Here is a 26,151-nt window from a genome sequence, read left to right as displayed (position 1 = left end):
AGAAAAGAAGATTCACAGAGCACGCATGCACTTCAGTGCACTAGTATGAACGAACCTCAGATAAAAGAATTAAAAACAAAACCTAAACAAACAAGAGTTTCTTGGCACCACGGCACCTGCCTATAGTCCTAGCTGCTGGAAGTGGAGGCACAGGATGATTAATAGCAGGCTAGCCTGGACTACATAGCTTGACCCTGACTCAAAGAATCAAATCAAAGAAAGAATAAAAACCCACAAGTGGGTGCTAAAATTTAAACTGACAAAAGGTATAAATCAGCACTAATGAATGGCTGACATACCTGGACATGGCTGCTGTTAAATACACCTGGTGTGTGTGTGTGGGTGTTTGTTTGTGTGTGTGTGTGTGTGTGCGCGCGCGCGCGTGTCCGTGCTCTTAACCACTGAGCCATCTCTCCAGTACGAGAAATGTGGCAGTTTCTCACATCAGGCTTTTGTTTATTTATCTCTGAGGTCATGAAAGGTCTTTTAAAGTTTCTTCTAGATCTAGGACTTTTACAAGTTTTGTTTTATATATTCAGTTCTTCATCCAGATTCAGCTTGTACTAAAGTCCCACATCCAAGCGCCTCCATCCTCCTCTTCCTTGGCTAAGTATTTTTTCTCTTTCCTTCCGCGTCTTCGTTCCAGACAAACGACAGGTAATACTGATGCGTGTGTTCTGTGCTCACTCCTGGTCCTGGGTGGACGCATTGAGGGAGACTCCACGGATCCTACAGGTTTCCGGATCACGCGGGAGCCTGACGGCAGGGGGCGCTGTGGGGAGCTGCGCCGGGCACGTTGGGCTCTCTGGCGCGTCGTCTCGCCTCCTCCGCGGCTTCCGGCACTGCTGGCGCGCGCTGCCATGGACCGTAACCCGTCTCCGCCGCCGCCTAACTGTGATCAGGAGGATGAAGAGGACTTGGGTGGGGGAGACCGCATCGGGAGCACGGTCTACAGCAAGCACTGGCTCTTCGGCGTCCTCAGCGGGCTCATCCAGGTGCGGAGACTCGCGTAGGCGCCCTCCGAATCAAGGGAGTGGATGGGATGCTGGAGGCTCGCGGGTGCCGATTTACTAACTTGCCAGAACTACACCGCGCACGTACTTTACTCGGCTTTTACTTCCTAACCCCATTGTCACTTAGGAAGTCGAGACCCTACCATTCGTGTTTTGTCGGCTCTTGTTCTAGTGCAATGCATAGTTTGGAGTCAGACAGCACTGATCTCCAAGACGCGAGTTTATCCCATGCTGGAAGCATGACTCCTTAACCCAGATCTTCGATTTTTTTTCATAGTTTCTATAAAACAAGATAACCAGTATTATCGTAGACCAGATTTTGTATAGCTTGGGAGTATAATGAGGCTGTCAATAGATGTGAGTTTTCTGCCTTTTGCTGTCCGTTCCCCCAATTTCTGTTTTCTCTGAGCCATTTTCTACGTTGCCAAAACAATCTTCCTTTTTTAATATTTTTAAAGATTGTTCTTGTTACTCATAGGAGGGAATTTTCTGTTTCCTAACTGGAGAATCTAAGGCTGGTTGTACCCTCTTCAGCCGTATTACCATACATTGTATTCCATCAGTCATAGACTGTTGGCCATCTCCGAACATGTGCTATGTTTTCTGAACACTTGTAGTCACCTCCGAATTCGCACCTCATTTCCCCAGGACAGAGTCCCATCCGTCCCATAAGATTTAGTTTTCTTCTTTTAAGAGAACTGTCTGTCTTCTCCCAGGAATAGGTCATTGGTCCCTAATTTTTTCTACTATAGTTCTTTCACCAGTTCAGCTCAGTCAGCCTTTTTCTATTGTGACTGTCAGGTTACATGTCTTTCCTACATTAATCCTAATTCGTTTGAAACCAAAGGGTTTTATTGTTCTCGTTTTTTTCTGCTACAGTGCCTACAGACAATATTTACTTGAAGAGTATTTAATTTGTAGATCTATTCAAGGCTGTGGAGAGTTTTTGGGGCCACTTGGCAGGAATCTGACATTGGGCCAGGACAAGGAAGTGAGCTTCAGGCAGGAATTTGACATTGGGCCATGACATGGTAGTAAGTTTAGGCAGGAATCTAATTTTAGGCTAGAACAAAGAAGTAGGCTTCAGGCATGAATATGACTTTGGGCTAGGACAGGGAAGTAGGCTTGGTTGTTCTGATAAGCCCTTTGAAACATCGGGCATGGGAGGGAGTAATCACAGAATTTTGTTTATTGCCTTGCTTGTTCCTTGACTATTTGTGTTCATTGTCTTCCTTGTTCCTCAACCTAGAACTGACCTAAATACTTGCATGTAAAAGCAGATTGGGAAAAAATAAACCTGCCTCAGCCTCAGAACTGGCTGGGGCCATGCTGCAGTGTTGTCTAATTGTCTTTTTCTTTTTAATCCTCGATCCTGCCCTGGAGAACCTGCTGGCTTGGTCACAAGGCATTAGTTTTTAGAGACTTTTGTCAGAGGAGGTACTTTTGAGATGCTAAGACTTCTAAGTGATAATATTTTACCTGAAGAACTATGAGTATTTTAACTGATCCTTTTTTCTTTATGTTTCTGAAGATTGTCACACCTGAGAGTGTCACATCTGGCTCAGATGATGAGGAAGAACAGGTGGAGCTTGCTGAAGAAATGGAGAATGAAATTTGCAGAGTCTGGGATATGTCCATGGATGAGGTATGCAGATAGAAGTGAAATTCTAAGCAGACTCAGCGTGAGGAGTGGTGAAGAGGCTGGAGAGATGGCTCAGTGGTTAGGATTGTCTGCCCTTCCAGAGATCCTGAGTTCAATTCCCAGCAGCCACATGGTGGCCCATAGCCATCTATACTGGAATTTGAGGTATACATGCAGATAGAACACTCATGTACATAAAATAAATAAATAATTAAAAAGGTTCATTTTTTCACTGTTTGCCGAGAGGCCTATTCAGTGATTGCAGTCTCTCCAGCTTGTGGTTCAGAGTATAAAGTCTCAGGAGCTATTAATGTTAAAATTGTGTCTTTAAACATATATACAGTTTCATCCTGTGGACATCATAGTGTATTTAACATAGATGTGAACTAAGACAGCTATGACATCACTAGGAAGGATAATTTCGTGGAGCTACTGACACACATAGATTTAGATTTGGTACCTTACATTGCTAGGTGAGATTCATCTCTCTGGGGTACATATGCACTCCTGTGTCACCTGTTTGGTGTGCCCCTTTAGGTGATATGGGTGGAACAAAAATCTGTTTGGAAGAAGTACCAGGCTGTTGTAGTTCCATTGCAGTCAGATATTTTGTTTTGTTGCCTCTTTAATCCCAGCACTCTGGAGGCAGAGGCAAGTGGATTTCTGAGTTCAAGGCCAGCCTAGTCTACAGAGTGAGTTCCAGGACAGCCAGGACTATACAGAGAAACTCTATCTTAAAAAACCAAAACCAAAACCAATCCCCCCTCCCCCTCTTCTATTAAGGATTTTGGAAATCTAACTCTAGATATTGTATGTATCTCAGTTTTAAGTTGTAAGTTTAAGTTTTTTTTTTTGTTGTTGTTTTTGTTTTTCAATTTTTCAAGACAGGATTTCTCTGTATAGCCTTGGCTGTCCTGGAACTCACTCTGTAGACCAGGCTGGCCTCGAACTCAGAAATCTGCCTGCCTCTGCCTCCCAAGTGCTGGGATTAAAGGCGTGCGCCACCACCTCACGGCTTAAGTTCTTTTTTTAAAAAATATTATATATGAATACTCTATCTTCATGTACCCCTGAATGTTCAAAGAGGGCATCATGTCCCATTACAGATGGTTGTGAGCCACTATGTAGTTGCTGGGAATTGAACTCATGACCTCTGGAAGAGCAGACAGTACTTTTATCCACTGAGCCATCTCTCCAGCCCAAGTTTTAAGTTCTTACAGGGTAAGACTTAGGAGTTGACTCTTTCCCCACGCTTATACTCCTTTCTCTCCCCCAGCTTCTAACAGTGAGTGAATGTATTTGAATAAGTCAGTGAGAATTCTAGGTGGACAGAGAAAAAAACCATTTAGGCTGATCTATTCAGTACAGAATAAAAGGAGACCATTGTCTGGTGCATCAAAGTCAGGTTTCACTTGGTTTATGGGATTATTCCACTGTCCTAGGACCGGGTACCACAAAGGCTCCTATGTTACTTTTGGCTTTTTTTGTACAGTTCCTGACCTTAGATTTTTCCGTTTTGGAGGAAAGGAAGTCAGCATGAAATTAGACTTTTAGGATTGTCTAACTGTGTGGCTTGAAGAACAGGATTCAGCATCAAGTTTGGTAATCATTTTTCTTTGTAGGATGTGGCTTTATTTCTCCAAGAATTTAAAGCTCCTGACATATTCATGGGAGTGCTAGCCAAATCCAGGTGTCCCCGATTAAGAGTAAGTATATAGAATTCTTTTCTCTTGCTTTGCTTACTAGCTATGAGCCAGTAAATCAGTGTACCAGTACTTACTGAACAATCTTAGGTACCGCACTCCTTGCAATGGCTAGATCTGTGGAATTTAGATTTGGACTAGATGAGGGCAATCAATGCTTTGATTTAACAGCCGTGGAAAAATGACAGGCAGCGCCACGCACAGCGTGCTAGGCTGCTAAGGGACAGTGTGAGCACTGACCTGTTATTTATGTCTCAGTTTGTTGTTCCTTTCATTCACAAGCTCTCCACTGTCTAAAAACATCCTAAGGTTGCTGTCACTCAGGACTTCCACTGTCTGATTGTGAGAACTTTCTGCATGCTCTTCCTGGTCCAAGGTTGCTGCATCCTCTCTCACCAGCATGGTGCCGGTGCTGTCCTTCCCTTTCCTTCTCTTTTCTGTCTGCGTCAATAACTCAATGTGGCACTTTTCTGCCTTCCCAAATAAGTTCTTTGTGGTTATTGCTGAGAGCAAGCTCCCAGGAACAACAGGTGGAGCTATGTGAGCAGTCTAGTGTTCCGAGATTTCCTGTCGTCTACATCTCTGTGCGGTGTGCACGATGCATGATTCCCAATGTGTATTGCTCCTGTGAGACACACTTCATAGATGAAAGAGTCTTGGAGACTGTCCAAGTCTCACAGCTTGTTAAAGACAAGCTGGGGTTTTAACCTAAGCCCAACTCCAGGATAACTCTATTGTTGCTTCTTTTTCTTTGAGATAAAGTGTAAAATTCCATAGGGAATAAGTTGAAGTAAGATTTTTTTTTTTTGGTTTTTTGAGACAGGGTTTCTCTGTGTATCCTGGGCTGTCCTGGAACTCACTCTGTAGACCACGCTGGCCTCGAACTCAGAAATCCACCTGCCTCTGCCTCCCAAGTGCTGGGATTAAAGGCGTGCGCCACCTCCGCCCGAAGATTTTTTTTTTAAAGAAGATTTATACATTTATGTATAGGGGTGCTTTGTCTACACGTATGTCTGCACACCAGAAGAGGGCACCAGATCTCATTATAGATGGTGTGAACTACCAAGTGAGTGCTGAGAATTGAGCTCTGGACCTCTGGAAGAGCAGCCAGTGCTCTTAACCACTGAGCCGTCTCTCCAGCAGTTTGAATAAGAGTTTTATTTAGTGGAATGCTCTGCCCATAATTGGATCCTTACATTGACTTGAAGTGTTGGCAATTTTGTGGGGTTGTCTCCTGGATTTTACTATTTGAAATGTGTTAAGTCGTCATCAGTTCAGGAATCAGCCACGCTGTTGTAAATGTGTCCTCATCACAAGTCTGCTAAAGCAGGTTCTCAGCCTGTCTGGATGGTGGAATCACTAGACCACCAGGCTTACATTTGCACATCCCAGATCATGGTACTGAGCCCATCTCAGGAGTGTTTGATCCAGCTAGTCGAGGCAGGATCCAGGGTGTCCCCCTGTGTCCCCTGTGCTATCAGTGCTTTAGACCAGGGTCATACTCTTTTCAAAAGCTTTGTCCTACAGGACCTTCAAAAGTCAGGCCACATCTCCACGTGGAATTCCAGGCAGTGTTTGACATCTGCTGGGGATTCTCATGAGGAGCCCAGTCAGGAGGTTGTGCTTTGGCAGAAAGCTCACTCATTCTCTCTGTTGATAAGAGAATGTGTGTTTTCTGCCCCAACACTCTTGACCTTTTCCCAAAGTTTGATCCACCTGCGTTTTACTAGAACTCTCTTTAGTCCCTCTCACACTTTCGTCAGCTTTTCCCCCTTCCTGTTTCTTCCTGTCTCTGAGTGGACTCTGTCCAAGTGCAGACCCTGCTTTACAGTCATTTCTGTAGTGAGACCCTGTGCTGTTACTATACAGGGTTATCTCAGCCTTCAAAGCTGGGTTACAGCACGTGCCGCCACAGCCAGCTTAGCTCTGTGATTCTCACTCTCAGAGGTTATAGCTCTCTTCCAGTGATGCTGCAAAGCCCTGACTGCCTTTTGGTAACTGGGGCAACATCCAGCTTTGTTCAGGAATTTTTGACCTGCATGCTGATTTTCTAATCCCATGTTTTCCGTTCTAATTCAGTGATTATCACACTGAGCAGTGTGCCCATGGTAAACACTAGCTCCAGAGGCTTTACTCTGGAGATTCTGATTGAGTGGAGTTGATGGGACTTGAAAAGTGTTGACAAACTCCCTAAGTTGTATCCCAGCAAGTGTGGAAACCCTGTATGTACTGTGTGAATGCGCTTTCGCTTTCCTTTTTTCTATAGGTGTGACCAATACCTGTGGGAAATCGAGGTAATTTCAAACCTAGGAGCCAAGCCTTACGTTCTCTCTTCACCTTCCAACGGACTATTGGTCAAACTTTTGAGTCTTTGTCTCCATGCTTTTCCATGTGTGTCACCCCCACCTCATTGGTAGTAGTTCTGTCTTCTTGGGCTGAGCATCCTGGTACCTAACATCCAGGCTCTGGATCACTGCAGCTTCCCAGTTGGAGATCTTGGGCAGGTTGCTTGACTTTCCTGGGCTCTAGTTTCCTCATTTGAAAAGTGAGGACAGTACAGTCCCCATTGTGTACTTACTGTGTGAAATGATACACGACAACATGGTTCAGTGTTGTTCCCTCCTTGAGAACCTTCATGGCTCCAGACACTATCCCGTATTAAGTCTAAACTCTTGAGCATGACGGTCAGATGCTCCTAGCCCTGCTCCTTTTCCTCTCTTACATTTGCTTGGGTTTCCTGCTGTTCTCTCCATTAATCATCTGTGTAAAAATCCTTTCTGCCATAACATTTCCTCATCTGTAACTTCTGCCTTCCGACTTCCTGTGTGCCTTTTGTTCCTTCTCAACTTAGTGAGGATGCTGGCAGTACACTTTCATATTCTGCCTCCCCACTCCTTCCCCTCAAACTTGGTGCAGTAAAAGGTTTTGTTCAAGTTGTTATTCTTTGTGGTTTTTACCTTACAGCCATTGTAACCTGTGAAATTTGATTTGACAGGAAATCTGTGTGGGAATTTTAGGGAATATGGCTTGTTTCCGGGAGATATGTGTGTCCATCGGCAAGTCCGAGGATTGTGGGTAAGTCCTACTATCCAATTGCTGTATTTCTCAGGATGGGTTCTAAGTTTCTACCCCAAGGGAATCCTGGTCTCTAGGAGAGGTGGAAGTGTGGAGTGCTCCTGTCTCAGGAGCACCTGGTGTCGATGAGGCTGAGGCTTCTGTGAGCTGTGAACATGACTCAGGGCAGAGCCTGTGCATCCATGGGAAAAGGCATGAGTCACCAGAGCAAGTGGGCTAGCCGAGGAGTATGGAGAGCCTGATGTGGAACTGGAAGCAGCTGAGCTGGGGGCAGCTGGCCAGAATCCAGAACAGTGTAAGCATAGAGAATCCAAGGACTCAGAACTAGTCTGGGAAACTCAATAGCTGAAGTGTTGCTCTGTGAACTTTGACTCAGATCGGTGGGTGGGCCTTGCTCATAGACCAGAAGATAAAGGGTCACCTCTGGAATTAAAAGGTTTAAGCCTGGAGGCTATTTCTCCTCTACAAGCCAGGAAGGTTTGGGCAGAGGGCTTTTTAGTAGTGGAGTCTCGCTCAGGTGGTTACCACAGACCTGAGATCACTATGCACTCACATGATAAATTTAATGGGTATATTTACTTTCATGTTGATGGTTCATGGCTGTTACTGAGGTTCTTAATGAAGTCTGTGTCCAGTGTAAGTTAAAGCTATTGCCCTAGACAGTTCTGGTCATAGGGTTTATCCCTGTTGTCAAGTACCTGGGCCTTCTGAATTGTTTTTGTTATGTTCACACACAAGATACACCATGATGAATTGAAGAGTGAGTGAACGGTGATTTTTGTCTATTGAAAACAGATAAAAAGATTGCATAGATAACTGAAAGATATTTTAAGGAAAAATCATAAAGTTCTTTTACATCAAATTAGATGGAAAATGAGAGCTGTATTAGCAGAACTGTAGAGAGCGAGGAGGTGACTGCTGAGAAGTCGGGGTCACCTGGGAGAGAGGGGACTGCGATTTGGAACAGAACGGAATGGGGGCTGCAGATGGGCAGCTCTGTGTCATTCCTTAGAAACATGAGTGCTTGCTCTAAAAGAGAGTTCTCAACCTGTGGGTCATGACCCCTTTGGGGTCACATATCAGATATTTACATTATGATTCATAACAGTAACGAGTACAGTTATGAAGTAGTAAAAACATCTATGAAGTAACAGCAAAATAATTGTATGGTTGGGGATGGGGTCACCACAACATGAAGAACTGTCCCAAAGGGTCGCAGCATTAGGAAGCTTGAGACCCACTGCTTGAGACGAAGCTCAAGATTCCTCTGCATCTCGATGGGGTTTTCTGCACTTAGACTTTGTCTTACAATTTTAAAAATGTTTAAATGAAATGAAAAGTGGTATTTGCTGTGCGATGTGTGAAGCCCGAGCTCTCTGTGTCTCTGCAGGCAGGTGCTGCTGCAGTGCTTGTGTGACTCAGACCCACCCACCCTGCTGGAAACCTGCAGGTAAGTGTTTCTCATGGTAGGACCTGGGGAGGCAGGGGGAAGTCTCCACTCTTGTGGCCTTAACTATTTTCCATGTCGATACTGAGCTCACGTTTGTCACATAGGTTGTTGCTTACTTGCCTTTCCCAGACAGAAGTGGCCAGCGTCTGGGTTAGAAGGATCCGGGAACACCCAACTTTTTACGCTAACGTTTGCTTCATTATGTCGAGTTCAACAAATGGTAAGTCACCATGTAGCCTAGGGAGGAAGAGTAGAGCACGCCATTAGGAAACTACTGAAGAAGACGTCTCACTTTTTAAATCTTGTATGTCAGTTTATGTTTTCGTTTTAAAAATTTTTTTTTTTTTAAAAAAAATTGTTTGCCTGCATGTGCATCTGTGTATCTCTTGCATGCTGTTGTGTGTCTGCTGCCCACAGAGGCCAGAAGAGGGTGTCAGATCCCCTGGGACTGGAATTATTGACAGTTGTGAGCTGCTTGCTGTGTGGGTGCTGGGAATCAAACCTGGGTGTGCTGGAGGAGCAGCTGGTGCTCTTAATGGCTGAGCCATCTCTCCAGCCCCAGGAAGCCACTTTGCATTGCAGGAGGTTTAAATAGGCTCCTGGAGATACCCAGGGAGGAAGTAAAACCTCTGCAGATTTGCCTCTGGGAGCAGCATGAGGAGTTGTACTTCTTGGGTTCTCACTTGAACACCTGTCTCTTCTGCAGTTGACTTGCTGGTGAAGGCCGGGGAGGTTGTGGACAAACTCTTCGACTTAGATGAAAAACTCATGCTGGAGTGGATTAGAAAAGGGGCTGCCCGGCTTCCGGACCAACCCCAGGAGGACTCTGAAGAGCAGCCAGTGTTTTCCATTGTACCCTGTATACTGGAAGCTGCCAAACAAGTGCGGTAGGTGAACTCTTGTACAGAATGTTGTAGGAAAACCCAGTTGTTAAAAACACCCTTAGATGGAAGAGACTTAGTTTCATTCAGTATGCAGGTTCTCTCATGGGTTTGTGGTGGCAGAATGATTTCTCTGCAAGAATCCTGTGTTGAAAGCATTTGATCCGGTGTGGCTTGCTCATAGGTGTGTTGTCAGTGTTCTTAGTTACTGGAGTCAACCAGAGAGAGAGACACTGTGGGATGGATTTAGAGAAATCCTTCAGAAGAGCAACTCCACAAACCTAAGACAACAGTCACTGACTAATTACAAAGGGCTGCTTCAAAACCTAGGTGCCATCCCATGGGGATTCGTGCCAGATACAGTGGCGCTGTTAAAATTCTGCTGCAGTGTTTAGCTTGCTGTGGCTACCAACAGCAATTTTATGTATTTTAAATATTCAAGGAGAAAAGTTTTCTTGTTTTATTTTATGTCACACATGAAACAGCCCCATTGAGCACACTTGTTTTCTCCCTGCTTCCTCTTTGCATCTGTACACCTGTCTGCATAGGTGGGTGACTCGGGGGCTTCAGTGTCTTGTCATGAGAGGCAGGAGTTTGGGGTTTGTTTAAACAATTTATTAAATTGCTACATTATTAACACTTGAATTATCTGCTTAGTTGTTAGTATAGTTTCAGAACTTACTAGAGTATATTAAAAGCTGTTAATTTTATATCTCTTATCAAATGAAGTTTAAAACACACACACACACACACACACACACACACACCTGTTTCTTCAGTATTCCTACTGTGTGAATTGTGCTGCTGTCATCTTGTTTGTGGAATGGGAGAGAACTGGGAAGTCCTTACTTACTCTTCCCTGTCTGCTCTCCTCAGTCAGCTTCTGAGCCATGCTTCTGGCTCCCAGGCTCGTTCTCGTTCTCACTGGCTTAGGCGAGTGCCACACTCCTACCTTCTGAACTGCCTGGCTTGCCTCTTCCAAGACTCGGCCTTACAGCTGCTTTTGCGGAGTGCACACCTGTCTTATTTCATGCAGTGGGCTCTTCAGTCGCCTTAGGAAATGATCCAGATTTGCAAGGCTGGCACACAAGCTTTTCATAGAAGCCCCTAAAGTCTGTCCATCTGTGGTCTTGCTTCAGCCAAGTAAAGTTCCATTCTTCAGATGGACCAGGCCCTTTTGCCTCCAAGCCTTTGCTCAGGGTGCCTCTCGCCCATGCCTCAAACACCCACTCTTCAGATTCCTGTGGAAACACCATTTCTCTTAAGATCTCTTCCCTGACTAAATTTTTATGTGGTCTTTTAGTGCCTGGGCCCTCTAGTGTTAAATTCATTTCATTTTTTAAGTAACTACCCTTTTAATTAGCTTCTTTCCTCCCAGACCCGTATACTTTGTGAAGGTAGATGTAGTATCTTAACACCATCTGTCTTCCTGGCCCCTGGCATTAAGTGCCCCAAATGACAGGTATTTTCGTCAACACAGCTGCACCAGTGCTTGCTCACTCTCTTCACTTAGCCGTCTGGTTGAAGAAGCAGCATTTTGAGTTCTAATAATACAAAGTATGGAGCAAAAAGAATTAGATTTGTATGGTTCCAGTGTTCTCAGCGAGGGAGCTGGGATGATGTGTGAAGGCTGCAGCATCAGTACCATGGAGGCTGCAGCATCAGTACCATGGAGGCTGCAGCATCAGTACTGTAGAGGCTGCAGCATCAGTACCATGGAGGCTGTAGCATCAGTACCATGGAGGCTGCAGCATCAGTACCATGGAGGCTGCAGCATCAGTACCATGGAAATGTCAGTATCACACATATGTACATTCATGCACTCATACATTCATGCACTCATTCATGCACTTCCCATATACATTCACACACTTGTTTCCACACATACACTCATACGTACACACTCACACATTTACTCACGAGTGCTTTTGCTGTTTCTGTCTGCTCAGTTCTGAAAACCTGGAAGGGCTGGATGTCTACATGCACATCTTACAGCTGCTCACCACGGTGGACGATGGAGTCCACGCGATCGGTAAGGTGGCTTCTTGGAGCCCACTGGAGTCGCTCACTTAAGTGTTCACTGGCTTTAAATTACTACTGTTTAAAAATATTTCTTAAGTGCAGTGTCCTGATACTGGGAAAGACACGTGGAGTTTACTTTTTGACCTGGTGTGCCATGAATTCTGCCGGCCTGATGACCCGCCCATCATACTGCAGGAACAGAAGACAGTGCTAGCCTCTGTCTTCTCAGTGCTGTCTGCCATCAGTGCCTCACGGGCCGAACAGGAGCACCTGAAGCTAGAAGAAGGCAAGTGTAGTGTCTAATCACCTCATTAGATTGGCACCCACCAGATCATAAGTGCCAGGCCGGTGTGTGCTCATCACTGGGTTTCTCTTTCACTTTTTCTCCATTTAAAAAGAAAATACCTTTATTCAGTACCCTAGTCACATAAAATATTAGATACAAAACATCTCATAATGTTTATAAAGGCACTGAGGAGAGACTCGGGGTGCAGCTCTATCTGGGTGCTTGCTTAGTATGAATACGTTCCTCGTTCAGTCCCCAGCACCAAAAAGAAAGCAGCACCAAACAGCGTGGCTCCATCAGGAGGTACCACCCTGCTTTATCATGAATGCTTCCTGAAGTCCTCTGTATTTTACTAATTCCACTGCTGTGTTCACAGATCAGCAGCACCTAGTGAGGACAGTGTGTCTTCAGTCTGATGTCTCCCAAGTGTTTCACCGCTTTGACTTGTTTAGTGCTGAGTCAGGTTGAAGAGTTCACAGCCCCAGTGCCTGCTGACGCTTCCATTGGGGCTGTGGTGAGCATGCGCCGTGTCGAGGGTGCACTGTGCAGGTCTGCCCACCTCAGGAGCGGTTTCGTGCTTCTCAGCTTATGTATTCTGTTTATTCCTAGACATTTTCTCTTTGGATTCTCTGTCACATACTTTCTTCTACTGCCTCTTGTTGGGCTTTATGAAGGCTGTTGATTTGTATGTTAATTTTGATTCCAGCACTTTTACTGACTTGCCTGTAGTTGCTGTACCCAGATGTAGGTGGACATCCTGTCACTGAGCTGGATCCACTTCTCACTGTCTTATTGACTGTGTGTGTGTGTGTGTGTGTGTGTGTGTGTGTGTGTGTGTGCGCGTGCATGTGTGTCTGTGGAAGGCAGAAGAAAGTGTTGGATCTTCTGGGAAAGGCTTATGAGCCATCATGGGGGAGCTGGGGTTCTAACCAGGTTCCTCTGGAAGAGCAGTCAGTGTTCTTAACCACTGAGCCATCTCTCCAGCCTTTGTCTTATTGTTTTTAGTAATAGGTCCGATAATAATCTTGAACTTTATCTGATATTAAGTTACATGTACTTTGTCATTTTTCTGAGTCTGATTTCTTTTTTCTTATCTAAGTGGGTTGCCTAGTGTCTGGTGTTTCAAATACCTGGCGGAAAGCCCTCCTTCTCTTTTGACTCTATAGGTCAAGAACTTCACCACTTAGTGTTACTGGGCATAAGGTGATTGTTTTTTTCCATTAAAGGATGTTTTGAAATCTTGCTGTTTTAAGTTATTTTTTAATAAGTAAGCACTGTTTCTATATTTAAGGAGAGGTTACTGGTAAGTTATTTCTCTGCCAGTGAAATGCAGTGAAAAGCCAGATTAGAGTATATTACATGTTGGTGTATTGGGAAGCTGCTCTCTGACGAGTTCACTGGCCCCAAAGAAGTCACCATGGGGGAAGAGAGGTGGTGGGAGGGGGAAGAGAAAGAGAGAAAGGGTGGGCATGTAGAGAGAGAAGGGAAGGAGAAAAGAGACAGAGAGGGGGACCAAAATGTCTGGCTTATATCGAGTGGAGCCTCCAGGGGAAGGGCAGCCTAGCCCCTGGGCTGGAAAGTTCAAGGTTGTGGGCAGAGTGCCAGGTAGGGACTGAGGGATAATGGGAGGAGCTGGAGGCCTGGTCTGCTTTGGTGCAAGGTGTGCACCTCAGTCCCCTGTTTGAGGGTCTGAAACCAGTTACCTCGCTGACAAGTGAACTGAACAGCCTGGGGGAGCTGGTGGAGGTCATCATGGGAAAGCTTGGGTGGAGTCACTGCACACGGAGACTAGCACGTGTAAAAGCACTGCACACTGTGTGTTGGAGGAGGAGCAGTGAAGCTCCGAACCGCTAGGGTGCCTTATGAGTGAAGGGAAGAAAAGTAGTGCAGCTGCCAGGAAGTAGAGTGCAGAGGGCCAGACTCTGCCGCGGGTCAGGCAGGGAGCCATGGAAGGCTCGAAGCACAGGTTAGGTATGGCTGGTTGTAGAAGGCCATGGGCTGATAAACATAGGGAGCCGTGGGTAACGAGGGAGAAGGGTGGCAGGCTGTGTGGCAGAAGGACAAGCAAGGCTGGAGCTCTGATCAAGGCAGAACAGTAGCAATGAGGGAGGGTACTACCAGACTGTTCACTTTAGGGAGAGGAAGAGTGATGGTTTCTGTGCGTGCGTGCGTGCGTGCGTGCGTGCGTGCGTGCGTGCGTGCGTGCGTGTGTAAGGGACAACTGGCTTTAAACATGCTGCCTATTGGTGTCCTGGTGGGGGTAGTGAGGGGCAGTTTCAGTCAGGAGCTGGGGAGGGGCCTGAGTATCAGTTCTTCAGTTGTTCATCTCCTAAACCTCGGATTTCCTAGACTTGCTCTGATGTGAAAAGCTGGGGAGTCCTTATCTCCTACTGCAGATGTGGTTATCTTCTCTCTGCTGTGCAGTTTGGCCAATGAGTGCTGCTGTGCTGGTGTGTGTGTGCATGTGTGTGTGTGCGCGTGCGTGTGCACATGCATGCCTGTGATCTTTCTGGTAGCACAATTTTTCTGTGTGAGACCTGCAACATCTCTTCTTGATGTCACAGGACATGGTGTTCCTACTGCGGGGACCTCTGTCCACAACTTTATCTAGTTTCTGTGTTTGGGCAGCACATGGACATACTTGTTAGCTCACTGTTACAGTTACCGCTCTCTTTACAGGCTTCAGGCCTTGCAGAGGAGCTCTGTGGACTTGGGGATTATTCTAGTTTTCCATGCTGCTGTAATATAGGACTGAGCAAAAGCACCTTGGATGTGGGGAAACAGTTTATTTGAGCTTACAGGTTACAGGCCATCATTGGTGGAAGTCAGAGCAGGAACTGGAAGCAGAAACCACTCTACCTACAGACCCTAAAGGATATGTAGCACTAGTTCAGTATGGATGGGTGGATGGGTGGATGGATGGATGGATGGATGGATGGACAAACGAGTGAATACGTAGCTGGCTGATTTCATCCCCTTGATTCCATGCAGGGGATCTTCCTCTAATTGACAGCTTAATTCGGGTGTTACAAAATATGGAACATTGTCAGAAGAAACCAGAGAACCCCTCAGAGTCTGATATAGAAGAGCCTGCGATCTGTGGTTCCACCCAAGATGACTTCCATATGAAGATCTTGAAGGACATTTCGTGTGAATTCCTTTCTAATCTTTTTCAGGTGTTAACAAAGGTAGGAGGAAGTATTGGTGGCTTCTTCAGCAAAATAAAGGTGTAGATTACTTGATGTCCTGAACTTGAAACCTTTAGGGAAGGAGTGGCTGTCCTGGGGTAGAACCAAATGCCCGTACCCTAGGAGAGATGGCCAGGCAAACGCTGGGCTGCTTGTTGCATCCTCAGTTCCACTGTTTTTTTTTTTTTTTTATGGCATTAAAAAATTTTTCCTCCTCCCTTCTCCTCTCCTGTCTTGTGTGATTCTGGGATTGGGACCTGAGTCTCCCTCTGAGCTGCAACCTCAGCCCATTTTTATTTTTTTGTTTTAAGTGTGGTGGGTTGCACATGTGTGGAAGTCAGAGGCCAGTTTGCAACAGTATATTCTTTCTTTCCACCATTATTTTTAATATATAAAAGTAGTATGATTATTTTACTCAGTTTGGGAAATTTTTATGTTATTATCTGTAGTTTAAAAATAACTGATACGGTTTTTGCACATGTTCACACATGTGCAATAAAAGGCATATGGACAGACTACATTACTAAAATCTATATGAATAATTTCTGATATGTGAAAATGTTGATTTTATTTGGCTCTTATTATGAATATTATAATTTTGTGTTAAATTCATCCGGTGAAATTTTGTGCCCTATTTTGATTTATATTTTTTGTTATTAGTGACCTGGATTATCTTTCCATATATTTGTATATGATTTGTGTTTTTTCTTTATAAAGATCTAATTTTTTAAAATTTTGTGTTTTGGGGAGCTAGTGAGGTGGCTTAGCAGTTAAGAGCACTAACTGTTCTTCCAGAGGTCCTGAGTTCTATTCCCAACAACCACATGGTGGCTCATAACCATCTATAAAGGGATCTGATGCCCTCTTCTGGCATGTAGGCGTACATACAGACAGCACTCCTACATTAAAAAAAATATACATAGCTGGGCAGTGGTGGTGCATGCCTTTAATCCCAGCACTTGGGAGTAAGAGGCAGGTGGATTTCTGAGTTTGAGGCCGGCCTGGTCTACAGAGTGAGTTCCAGGGCTACACAGAAAAATCCTGTCTCATGCATATATATATATATATATATATATATATATATACACACACACACACACACATACATAAATAAATTTAAATTTTTGTGGTTTTGTGGTGCTTAGAGTCAAACTCAGGCCTTTTGGATGCTTACCAGGTGCTGCACCGCTGAGCTACACTCTAGCCTGATGTATTCATTCACTTTGACTGTTTATTATTCCTGGGTAATACTTATGTCTTAGTCACTCCTGTATTGATGTGAGGAGACACCATGACCAAATCAACTCTTATAAAAGAAAGCATTTAATTGGGGGCTGGCTTACAGTTTCAGAGGCTTATTAGTCCAGAAGGAGCTGGCAGCAGGCGGGAGTGGAACTGGAGAAATGGCAGAGGGTTCTGTATCCTGATCTACAGGCGGAGAGAGTGAGACACTGAGCCTGGCGGGCTTCTGAGACCTCTAAGCCTCCCCACAGTGACACCCTTCCTCTAACAAGGCCACACCCACTCTAAGGCCACACCTCTTCGTCCTAATCCTTTCAAATAGTGCCACTCCCTGGTGACTAAGCATTCAAGTTTGTGGGCCTGTGGGGGCCATTCTTATTCAGACCACTACAACAGCTTTTTTATATTGCTTTCGGATACTTTTTAAAAAATTGTTTGTCATTGTTTTAAGTTTTGGGAGGAAAAGACAAACATGTTTCTTTGTCTTTTAAGTTATGGGAAGATAGCAAGAAAGTGAATTGATAAAAATACCCAAGGACACGTTCTGAAACTTCTTAGATACCACCTTCAGGGAATTTGAATTTAATCTTGAGAAAACCGAAGTGCTACTGAAATTTTTTTCTTTTTAAAGCAAGTGATAGGATCAGTTTGGAAAGATTCTTCCAAAAGCAGCAGGCATGAAGGAATAGAGATGAGATCTGGGGCCAGCCGGCCAGAAGGTTGGTGAGGGAGGGAGGCCTGGGGTGAGGTAAGGCTTCACAGAGACTCCAACAGTGTGTGGGGAGGAGTCAGCAGAAGAGCAGCACAGGTCTTAGCTGTGCCTCAGCTCTTGGCCCAGGCAGCAGGGTGAGCATGTCCCCATCACTGAGATTAGCTGTGTTGAGGTCACAGAAGGAACAGAGGGCGTTCAAAATGCTGATGAGACCAGCTGTGATTGTGTATACTGATGTTTATGTTTGCAGATACAGCGTTAGACATTTTCCTTTTCTGATACTAAATTTTTTTTTTGCTTGTCATAGGAAACCGTGGCTCAGGGACTGAAGGAGGGCCAGTTAAGTAAACAGAAATGTTCCTGTGCCTTTCGGAGCCTCCTGCCCCTCTACAGCCCTGTAGTGAGTATGATGAATTTACAGGGGGTTGATTCCATTGTCAAAAATGACAGTATACCTTCCAGGACTTAATGCCATGTGGGAGAGATGGCATGAGGGGATTTGACAGCAAGGGGGGTTATAATACAATGTCAGTGAGCTCCCTACAAGGAAGCAGCGGGAATCAGTGACAGCCGGGGGTGACAGGAGCTGGCTGAGGTTGTCACCTGGGGGAAGTCTCTTGGCTGACACTCGTTTTTATATTGAGGTATTTGGAAGTGTCAGGAGAACATTTTCATAGGTAACCATCAGTGTCTTTAAAAACCGCCTTTTCCTGTGCTGTAAACATTGGTTCTTTGTGTGGCTCACAGGTGGACGACTTCATTAAAGTCGTACGTGAGGTTGATGAGGCTCTTGCTGACGACCTAGAAGGCAGCTTCCCAAGTGTGAAGGCACAGACTTAAGGCCCAAGTTGGAGCTTCTGCTGTCCAAGGAATAAACTTGTGTTTTCTATGGTGTGAAGTTGGCATCTGGATGATGGTTTAAATGAACATTGTATCAGACTTTGATTTTGTAGTCTGCCCCATGCCCATCTCCTCCCACTTGTATTTGTACTAGACACTGGTTTTACCACTGTCACCTCCCTCCCCTCCACATTGAGCATATGTTACTGATGTCTGGTTGAGGAAGAGGAAATCCAAGCTTCTTGTTGTAGTTAAGAGACATCATGACCATGACAACTCTTATAAAGGACAACGTTTAATTGAGGCTGGCTTACAGGTTCATTATCATCAAGGAGGGAAACAGCTGGAGAAGGAGCTGAGAGTTCTACATCTTGATTTGCAGGCAGCAGAAGGGGACTGGATCTCACACTGGGTGAAGCTTGAGCATAGGACACCTCAAAGCCTCCCCACAGTAACACTCTTCTTCCAACAAGGCCACACCTACGCCAATAAGCCCACACCTCCTAATAGTGCCACTCCCCATGGGCCATGCATTCAAACACATGAGTCTATAGGAGCCATCGCCATACTTGTCAAAGCAAAGGTTCTTTTTCCAATATTGAGTTGTAAGGATTGTCTTCATAACCTTTAATGGGGCTTTTATATGGGAACTTTGTATCCATTATAAGTACATTTAGTTGTAGTGATGGAAACCCCTCATATAGTAGTGTCTTCAGTATCCTTGTGTATCTCATGCAATACATACAAAGACCAGAGCAGACTGGGGAACTGCCTGTCTCCTTTCCCTGTCCCAGTGGCCACCATGCAGACCTTTGCACACACACTTACTTGTAACAGTGAGGCCTGTGCTGTGTCTTCCATCCGCATTCAGGGGTGAAAAGAAAGAGGCAAAGGGATGCTCTAGGAAGTTCTGCCAGCCTTCCCTGACCTCTGTTCTGCCCACTCTCCATAAGAGGGAAGGTGTGACCGGCTTGGAGAATCAGCCAGTTAGCACACTGTAACTGCTCTGAGTATCAGTTGTGTGGACTCCTCCAGATTGTCAGCAGCAACCTGGAAGCGGTACTTACTTTGCCGTGGTTCCACTTGCACTACCCTGCTTCACAGACGGAAGTAGAGACGCTGGCGTTCGGTGTGAATGTGTTGGCGAGACTTTGTTTTCAGCCTGAGTCTGGCGATTGTGCTTCAGAACATGATTTGCTTGAGAAGATTTTAAGATTGAGGCACTGCCATAGCCTCTCTACTCTGTGACTCCGTGGTGCTTCCTTGCTGTCCCCAGTTCTTGATGAGGATATCCGTGGGACCATTCAGGCACTTAGCATTCAGTCTGCATTGCTTCAAATACCAACCAGCGTTCTTACTCGTTTTAAAGGCCAGCCTTATAAACCCATTCCAATTCTCCAGAATCTTTTAACTTAAGGGACTGGTCTTCATTTATACTTTTCCTTAAAGGATTTTTATTGATGAAACATAAAGATACAGTATTGGGGGTATAAGAACTTATTTTCCAGTCTGGTGATGTGTTTGTTGCCGCTGAAAAGGATTGGAGAACACAGGTGGATGCCCACACTTGACCTGGCTGTCGGATTTACCTTACATCTTCCTGTCCTCGGGGGTAACTGCAATGCTAGACTGTAAGGTTACATGAGTATAGTTAGGGACCAGCTCACATATGTGCCACGCTGGATGGGAATTCCGAGTTCTGTCTCCTCTGTGACTGTTGAAGCCACTAATGCATAGACGAGGTGTTCTCTCATGTAGAAGATGAAGCATGCGGCACACGGAACAGCACTTGGATCTGTTGCTTTTGCTTACCCTTGTGCGTGCATGTTTCATGTTGCTTTTATGAGAACACAAGGACTTCTGAGGGTGAGGCTGCCCCTCAGAGGAGAGTACAGAGGGAGAGAAAAAGCATGTGGTTTTAAGAGGCTGACAGGCTGTTTTCTGCTTCTCGATTCGGGATGGCCCCTTACTGTTAACTTGGTTACTTCCAGGCACCACGAATAGGTTTGATGTACATGAAAACATTCTTAATCTGTAAATCAGAGTACTGCAAAAGAAAACATGGTCAGTGGTAAAACTTGAGTGCTATGTGATTCGGGGACGTGACACTCCAATGTAGCGCTTGACTCCACGGCGGTCATCTTTAAGGATGGCACTCTGTAAGGGTAACTATGAAACTGGGGCGTTCCTGTGCTCCGTGCAGGTGTGGGAGGGAGGAAAATGACAAGAGGAACAAGAATTAGCAAATGTGCATCTTGATACCTGAATTTCAGTTCAGTTTCTGAGGAATCTGATCATCTCAGAAGAGACATTGTCTTGCTTTTTGTAAAGGAGATTCCGTACCTGACAGCTGAGGTACAGCTCCACTCTGGTGGGGTCTTTATTTCATTTCATGTCTTTGTGTGCTCTGACTCCTTAGATTTAAAAGGGATTTCCCTCCACCTTTAATTATTTCTTATTGCTTTAACTTTGGGTTACTGACCTTGAAAATGCTGGCATATAAATGGGGAAAGGTTGAGGAGCTACCCCTCAGCATATATACTTCTGATGAAGTGCTTGCAGAAGCCATCTTCAGACACTGAGAAATAACCCGTATCTGGGGCTGGGTACATCTTCAGTGAGCACCATTTTCTGTTCTGTAGAGCTGAGCTGTGTGTATGCCAGTAAAGAAGTCACTGAAGCAAAGGAACTGAGTGCGGCTAAGGCATGCTTCCTGCTCTAACTGGTATTTTTACCGGCTGCTCATTAGCCTAGTTCTTCAAAGGGCAGTTTTATACTGACATAGGGCTAAACCAACAGACATTTCAGCAAAAGGAAAATAGGTAGACATTTCTCTGAACTAGCCTTTTTCTATCTTTTTTGATGTTAGTCCAAGATGGTGAATAAATTGTTCCCTTGGGATTTACTCTAGGCCTGCCTGGCCCCAATTCCTGCCTCTTATCACCGTACAACACTGGCAGCCTATAGGTAGGCATGGATCAGATCTGGAGGGGTTTTTAAAGGTAGTTGCCTAGCCGTGTGTCTGTCTCTGTTGCAGAGCAGCCTATGTTCTCCCGTGTTAGCATGTCTGAGAAAGGAAGTGATGTTTGAGCAAAGCTAGGCAGAGAAGATTGGCTCAGGACTACTAGATTCTACATTATAGAAGTTGTAAGGCTGGGGGTCTGGTCTGGAGCAGCCAATCAGCCACTGATTGTCCACTATGTACATTCTGGCACCAGGAAGACAGATGAAAAAACACACAGGCAGCATTCTGCGGCTACCACCACCGTGGTAGTGGAGCAAGACAAATCTTGGCCCAGTGGGGCTCGAACTCTCAGGGTATAAACACGCGGGATGATGATGTGGACTGCACAGAGGGACAGAGGAGGTTAGGCGGCTGGAGGCGGATCATTCTGCTCTGTTCAGCTCTCTCTGTGTCCTTGCTATGAATGGCCTTGGTGAATGGAGCATGCTTACGTGGCCCTGAACTTTGAGCACATTACCACTGAGCCATCTCTCCAGCCTCTTTATCATGCCATCAAAGTAGCTCCCGATTCAAGTGTGTGAGTATCACAGGCCCCTGGCATAATTTCACTGGGAGAGAGTTCTGTTCCAGATGGTCATTTGCTTTCCTATTCTTTTTTTTCTTTTAGTCAGTCACAGAGCTATAGTCCCATCCCTCTGGAGGCCAAGGCAGGAGAATCTTTAGTTCAAGTCCAGCCTGGGTTATAAAGCAAGACCCTCTTTCAAACAAAGTATAACTAACACATTATTGTGTGTGGTTCAGGGTAGTTTGTGGTACATTTATATAAACCACACAAATGAGTAGTTATTTTGTCTGTCTCAAATGTTTATCATTGCTTTGTCTTGAGAATATTAAGAAAAAATTCTTTTGGTTTGAAATATGCAGTTAAGTTGTTACACTGCTATGTGATAGAACATTAGACATTATTTGTTCTACCCAATAGCATCCATTCATGAACCCTCTCTGTTTCTTGTACCCAACTCCCACCACCTCTGGGCACCATTATTCCCTTTATTTTGAAATAATTTTTTTTCTCCCATGTGTTTTTCGAGAACTTGTGGCATTTACTCTCCTGTGTGTCTTGCTTATCATGATGGCCTACATTCCATTCTTGATAGACATAGGAAATATCAGCTACAAGAAAGCACCCCAGGGACTGAGAAGGCAGATGGGGAAAGACTCTCAGTTCTGGATAAAATGACACCTGACTATGATTCAGGTTCTGAAGAGCCACAGCAGGCTCTCCTGCCCTCCGGGATACATTGCTTCAGTGGGTTTGACTGAAGACAGTGAGAAGCATGGCATCCCCCTCACAGACCTCCATGCCACTATGGAAGCTTTAGTGACAGACAAGGGGACTGGTGTGAACAGGCATGGCAGTCAAGAATCAACAGGATTTGGTCACTGACTTGAGGCAAGGCAGACTGGAGAAGCAATTCCAGATTTGTGGATTGGGCAACTGAAGGGGAGATGGCTTCATGCACTCTGGTGGGGCAGTGACTCCAGAAGAGCGGGTATGGGAGTCAGCAGGGGAGGTTCAGTTTTGGACTTGTTGAGCTTTAAGTCCCTGTTGGACATCCAGGTGGATGTCCAGTTTCCACTTGGGCTTGGAACTCTGGTGTGAGAATGAATGGACCTCAGGAAGTTCCAGGACTTAGGACAGTTAAGGAAGGACCAGCAGTTACAACAAATGAAGTAAGAGTTGTTGAGAATCGTGGACTAAATCAAGAGACGTTGGAAGCTTCCAGTGACTAAGGAGGCCTCAATGAAATGGTATCTGACGTGCACTAAAATGAGGGCTGAAAAAAACAAACTTGAGTGTTTATTTTTACCAGAGAGGAACTAAGAGAAATAACATGCTCTGTATTTCATTGTGAATCACATTTGTAGCAGAAAATCAAGAGCTTCTTGACTATGGTCTTGATGTATTCCTCTGTGGCCCCTAAATATCTTTTCTTGTGAAACAGCTTGATGGAATCTTCATTTATTTTAGTGTGTGTGTGTGTGTGTGTGTGTGTGTGTGTGTGTGTGTGTGTATTTTTCTCTCATATATTGCATCCTGGCTGAAGTTTCCCCTCTCTCTACTCTCCCCAATATTCCTGCCCCCATCTTTCCTCTTTCCCTCAGATCCACTCCTCCATTTCCCTCCCCTCAAATGAGCAGGCCTCCCAGGGATATCAACTGAACACATTATACCAAGTTACAATAAGACTAGGCACAAGCCCTTATATCAAGGCTGGATAAGGCAACTCAGGAGGAAAAGGGTCCCAAGCACAGGCAAAAGAGTCAGAGACACCCCAGCTCCACTCTTAGGTGTCCTACAAGAACACTAAGTTATACAACCATAACATACATGCAGAGGACTTAGCTCAGACCCATACAGGGTCCATGACTGTTGCTTTAGTCTCTGTGAGCCCCTATGAGCCCTGCTTAGTTGATTCTGTGGGCCTTGTTCTCATGGTAGTCTTGTCCCGTCTCCTACAGTCTTAAAGGAAACTTTAAATGCCAGCTTCCTGTTCCACTGCTCAGGATGCAGAATATGTTTATGAAAAGTCTTCTGCTTGCTAGGCACCCATTAATTACCCACCAGCCTTGTATCAATATTGGACCTGTTGACCTACGGGCTCTTTGGAAGTGGAAGACCATCTGCCCAACGCTGCCATTGTGGCGGCTTTCCCTCCAACCATAATGAAATCACTAAAATCATTTCCTGCTCCCAGCCCTTGTTCAGATCTTCTATCTACTGTCAATAAGAGGATATTAAAATGCTTAGTAAAGTCCACATGTCCTTTTCATCCTGTCCCACAAGGCTTTGTGTTCTAGTGATGGAAACAATAAATAACAGGTGACGTCAAGCCTATTGTAATAAAAGAAGGCTGCTTATTAAACTGTCTGCTCCAACTGTTTTTCCTTTGACATCATGGGATCTGTTTATAATGACTTTTATGGTTTTCCCCTTAGCACTCCACACTCATGATTACAGGAGAAATTGAGGTTTTGGAAACGGTCTATTCAACAGAAGTGGCAGCTTCCTGCTCAGGCCCAGTTGCACACAGAATACGGGAAGAAAGGATAGAGAGGCTGTGTGTTTTGGAGGAGTTTGACTTCCTCAGGCACAGGCTTTCAGCTGGAAGGAGAGTGCAGTGGGCACTAGGAGCTTGGGTAGGCAGGGCATGCATACGTAGCCACAGAAGGTGAATCCGTATTCACGGATCCTATGATGTCAGTCACCATCTCTCTTGGAGCCAATCAGCACTAGATCATGAAGCTGCTTTTGGACACTTCCACGTTTTAAGAATTTAGCATCTCTGAGGACTCTCCCTTGAGCAGTATTTGGGAAGAAGATGTTCAGGTCACTCTTCCTTTGGGTCTGTATTTGGAAATGATGGGAACAATTGTTAACCCCGGAGCCTGCTTTCTTCAGACTGTGGCTGCTGGTGTCCAGGGATAGAATCACAATCAGCAAGCACATCTCTGGAACAAACAAATCCGTTAACTTCCCCTCACCTAGGTGGGAAGAAAACCCCACTGATCCTTTGGACCCTGGAGCCAACTCCCTAGATGACACTCTCACTTCTTTTCATGTCTGTTTTAGTTTTGAACAAAACAGATGGCTTGGTTTAAACGACCTCTGGAAGTTATTTCCATTTTTTGTGTTGTAGTATTCAGTTTGCAAAGAAACACAGGCAGCTTGCTCCAGTTACACTCTGTGACACTCCAGTGGACTTGATAGGTGGAAACTTTACATTGTTATTCGAGTCCTGGGTGGCCTAAACGTCGGTAGTGAGATTTCCTGTTTGGACCTGTTTCCATTTGGGTTGGCTGTCTCTTTAGAGCAGCTGAGGGGATGCTCCCAGAGCAAACACCAATCTCACAAGTGCTTCTTTTTTTTTTTTTTTTTTTTTTTTTTTAACATATGAGAACTCTGCTGCATATACATCTGCCTGCCTGAAGAGGGCATTGGATCCTCCTCCTGGTTGTGAGCCCCTGTGTGGTTGTTGGGAATTGAACTCAGGACCTCTGGAAGAGCAGTCAGTACTTTTTTTGTTGTTGTTTTGTTTTTCGAGACAGGGTTTCTCTGTGTAGCCCCGGCTGTCCTGGAACTCACTCTGTAGACCAGGCTGGCCTCAAACTCAGAAATCCGCCTGCCTCTTCCTCCCAAGTGCTAGGATTAAAGGCGTGTGCCACCATTGCCCGGCTAGCCAGTGCTCTTAACCACTGAGCCATCTCACCAGCCCCCACAAGGGCATGTTTAAATCCTTTGGAGCAAATTTAAACATAATTGAACCTCTTGTTTTATTGGTTTTGCTCTCACCCACAGAGAGAAGCTCAAAGAAATATCTGATGTGTTATGGACAAATATACCTGTTACCTTGAATCCCCACACTTGAGACTAGCAGACAGAGTGTTCAGACCCTGCAATACGGGTAAGAAGACAGAGGTGCCAGCGCTGGAGCAGAGAGCTGAGAATCCTCCAGGCATCCTCTGGAATCTCCACACCACCCCTCCACACACATAGATTCATTCCCAAGAGAAAGAGACAGCTCAAAAGGCAGGCCGGCATGCCAAGAGGCTTGGTAGCTTCCTTGTCCTTTCCTAGTCTCCTTTACTCTTCTCTAGCTCCCAGAACCTGTGACAGACTGCTTTCCTGTGTACCTCTAACAAGCACTTACAGATTGCTGGCTGCATGTCAGGTAGGGAACTTCATGCTGGGAGTACAGTGTTTGGCAAACAAGTGAACGATCACTGTGCCTCTCATCCTCAGAGCTAACGAAGAAAAGTTTATGGTAGATTCCCAAACTCCTATAGTTCCTATAGAGCTGGAATCAACCCCTCCTGGGGAGCCAAGGGCAGATGTCGTTTCTACCCTAGACTTACCAATTTAGTTGTCATGGGACACGAACTAGACTTCAATATTTTTTAAGACAGTCCCTAAACTTGCTGTATAGCAGGGGTTGGCCTTGAGCTACCAGACCTCTGCCTCCAGCTGAGTGCCCTCTGGTTATACTTTTTTTTTTGTTGTTTAAACAAAGCTCCCTAGGTGTTTAGCAAAGTTTGGGAATCACTGCTTTCAGGGCTTTTATTTGCTGGAG

The 26,151-nt window shown here is 45.2% G+C and overlaps 1 protein-coding gene across 3 annotated transcripts; it reads left to right on the top strand.

Moving 5' to 3' along the window:
• The first annotated feature begins 845 nt into the window (after positions 1–845).
• Positions 846–25,600, top strand: Saal1 (serum amyloid A like 1). Of its 3 annotated transcripts, none has more exons than XM_028788967.1 (12): positions 846–995; positions 2,545–2,658; positions 4,278–4,361; positions 7,354–7,433; positions 8,824–8,883; positions 8,988–9,103; positions 9,590–9,770; positions 11,714–11,796; positions 11,884–12,072; positions 15,064–15,260; positions 17,522–17,614; positions 25,380–25,600. In XM_028788967.1, exons 1-12 carry the CDS (start codon positions 861–863, stop codon positions 25,401–25,403), a joined length of 1,356 nt encoding a protein of 451 aa, XP_028644800.1. In that variant the 5' UTR covers positions 846–860; the 3' UTR covers positions 25,404–25,600. The 3 variants fall into 3 exon arrangements, with proteins under 3 accessions (XP_028644800.1, XP_028644799.1, XP_028644801.1); XM_028788966.1 differs by lacking the exon at positions 25,380–25,600 and adding an exon at positions 17,962–18,357; XM_028788968.1 differs by lacking the exons at positions 846–995; positions 25,380–25,600 and adding exons at positions 2,378–2,450; positions 17,962–18,357.
• The last annotated feature ends 551 nt before the right edge of the window (positions 25,601–26,151 follow it).

This window comes from Grammomys surdaster, unplaced genomic scaffold, assembly GCF_004785775.1.
Source record: "Grammomys surdaster isolate TR1022 unplaced genomic scaffold, NIH_TR_1.0 125769, whole genome shotgun sequence".
NCBI classification, from domain to species: domain Eukaryota; kingdom Metazoa; phylum Chordata; class Mammalia; order Rodentia; family Muridae; genus Grammomys; species Grammomys surdaster.
This window is presented reverse-complemented; position numbering and strand designations above follow the sequence as displayed.

Coding starts and splice junctions, on each gene's coding strand:
- Saal1 (XM_028788966.1), top strand. CDS start 861: ATGGACCGTAACCCGTCTCCGCCGCCGCCTAACTGTGATCAGGAGGAT. Junction 4,362..7,353: donor CCAGGTGTCCCCGATTAAGA/GTAAGTATATAG, acceptor TTGATTTGACAG/GAAATCTGTGTGGGAATTTT. Junction 9,104..9,589: donor TATGTCGAGTTCAACAAATG/GTAAGTCACCAT, acceptor TCTCTTCTGCAG/TTGACTTGCTGGTGAAGGCC.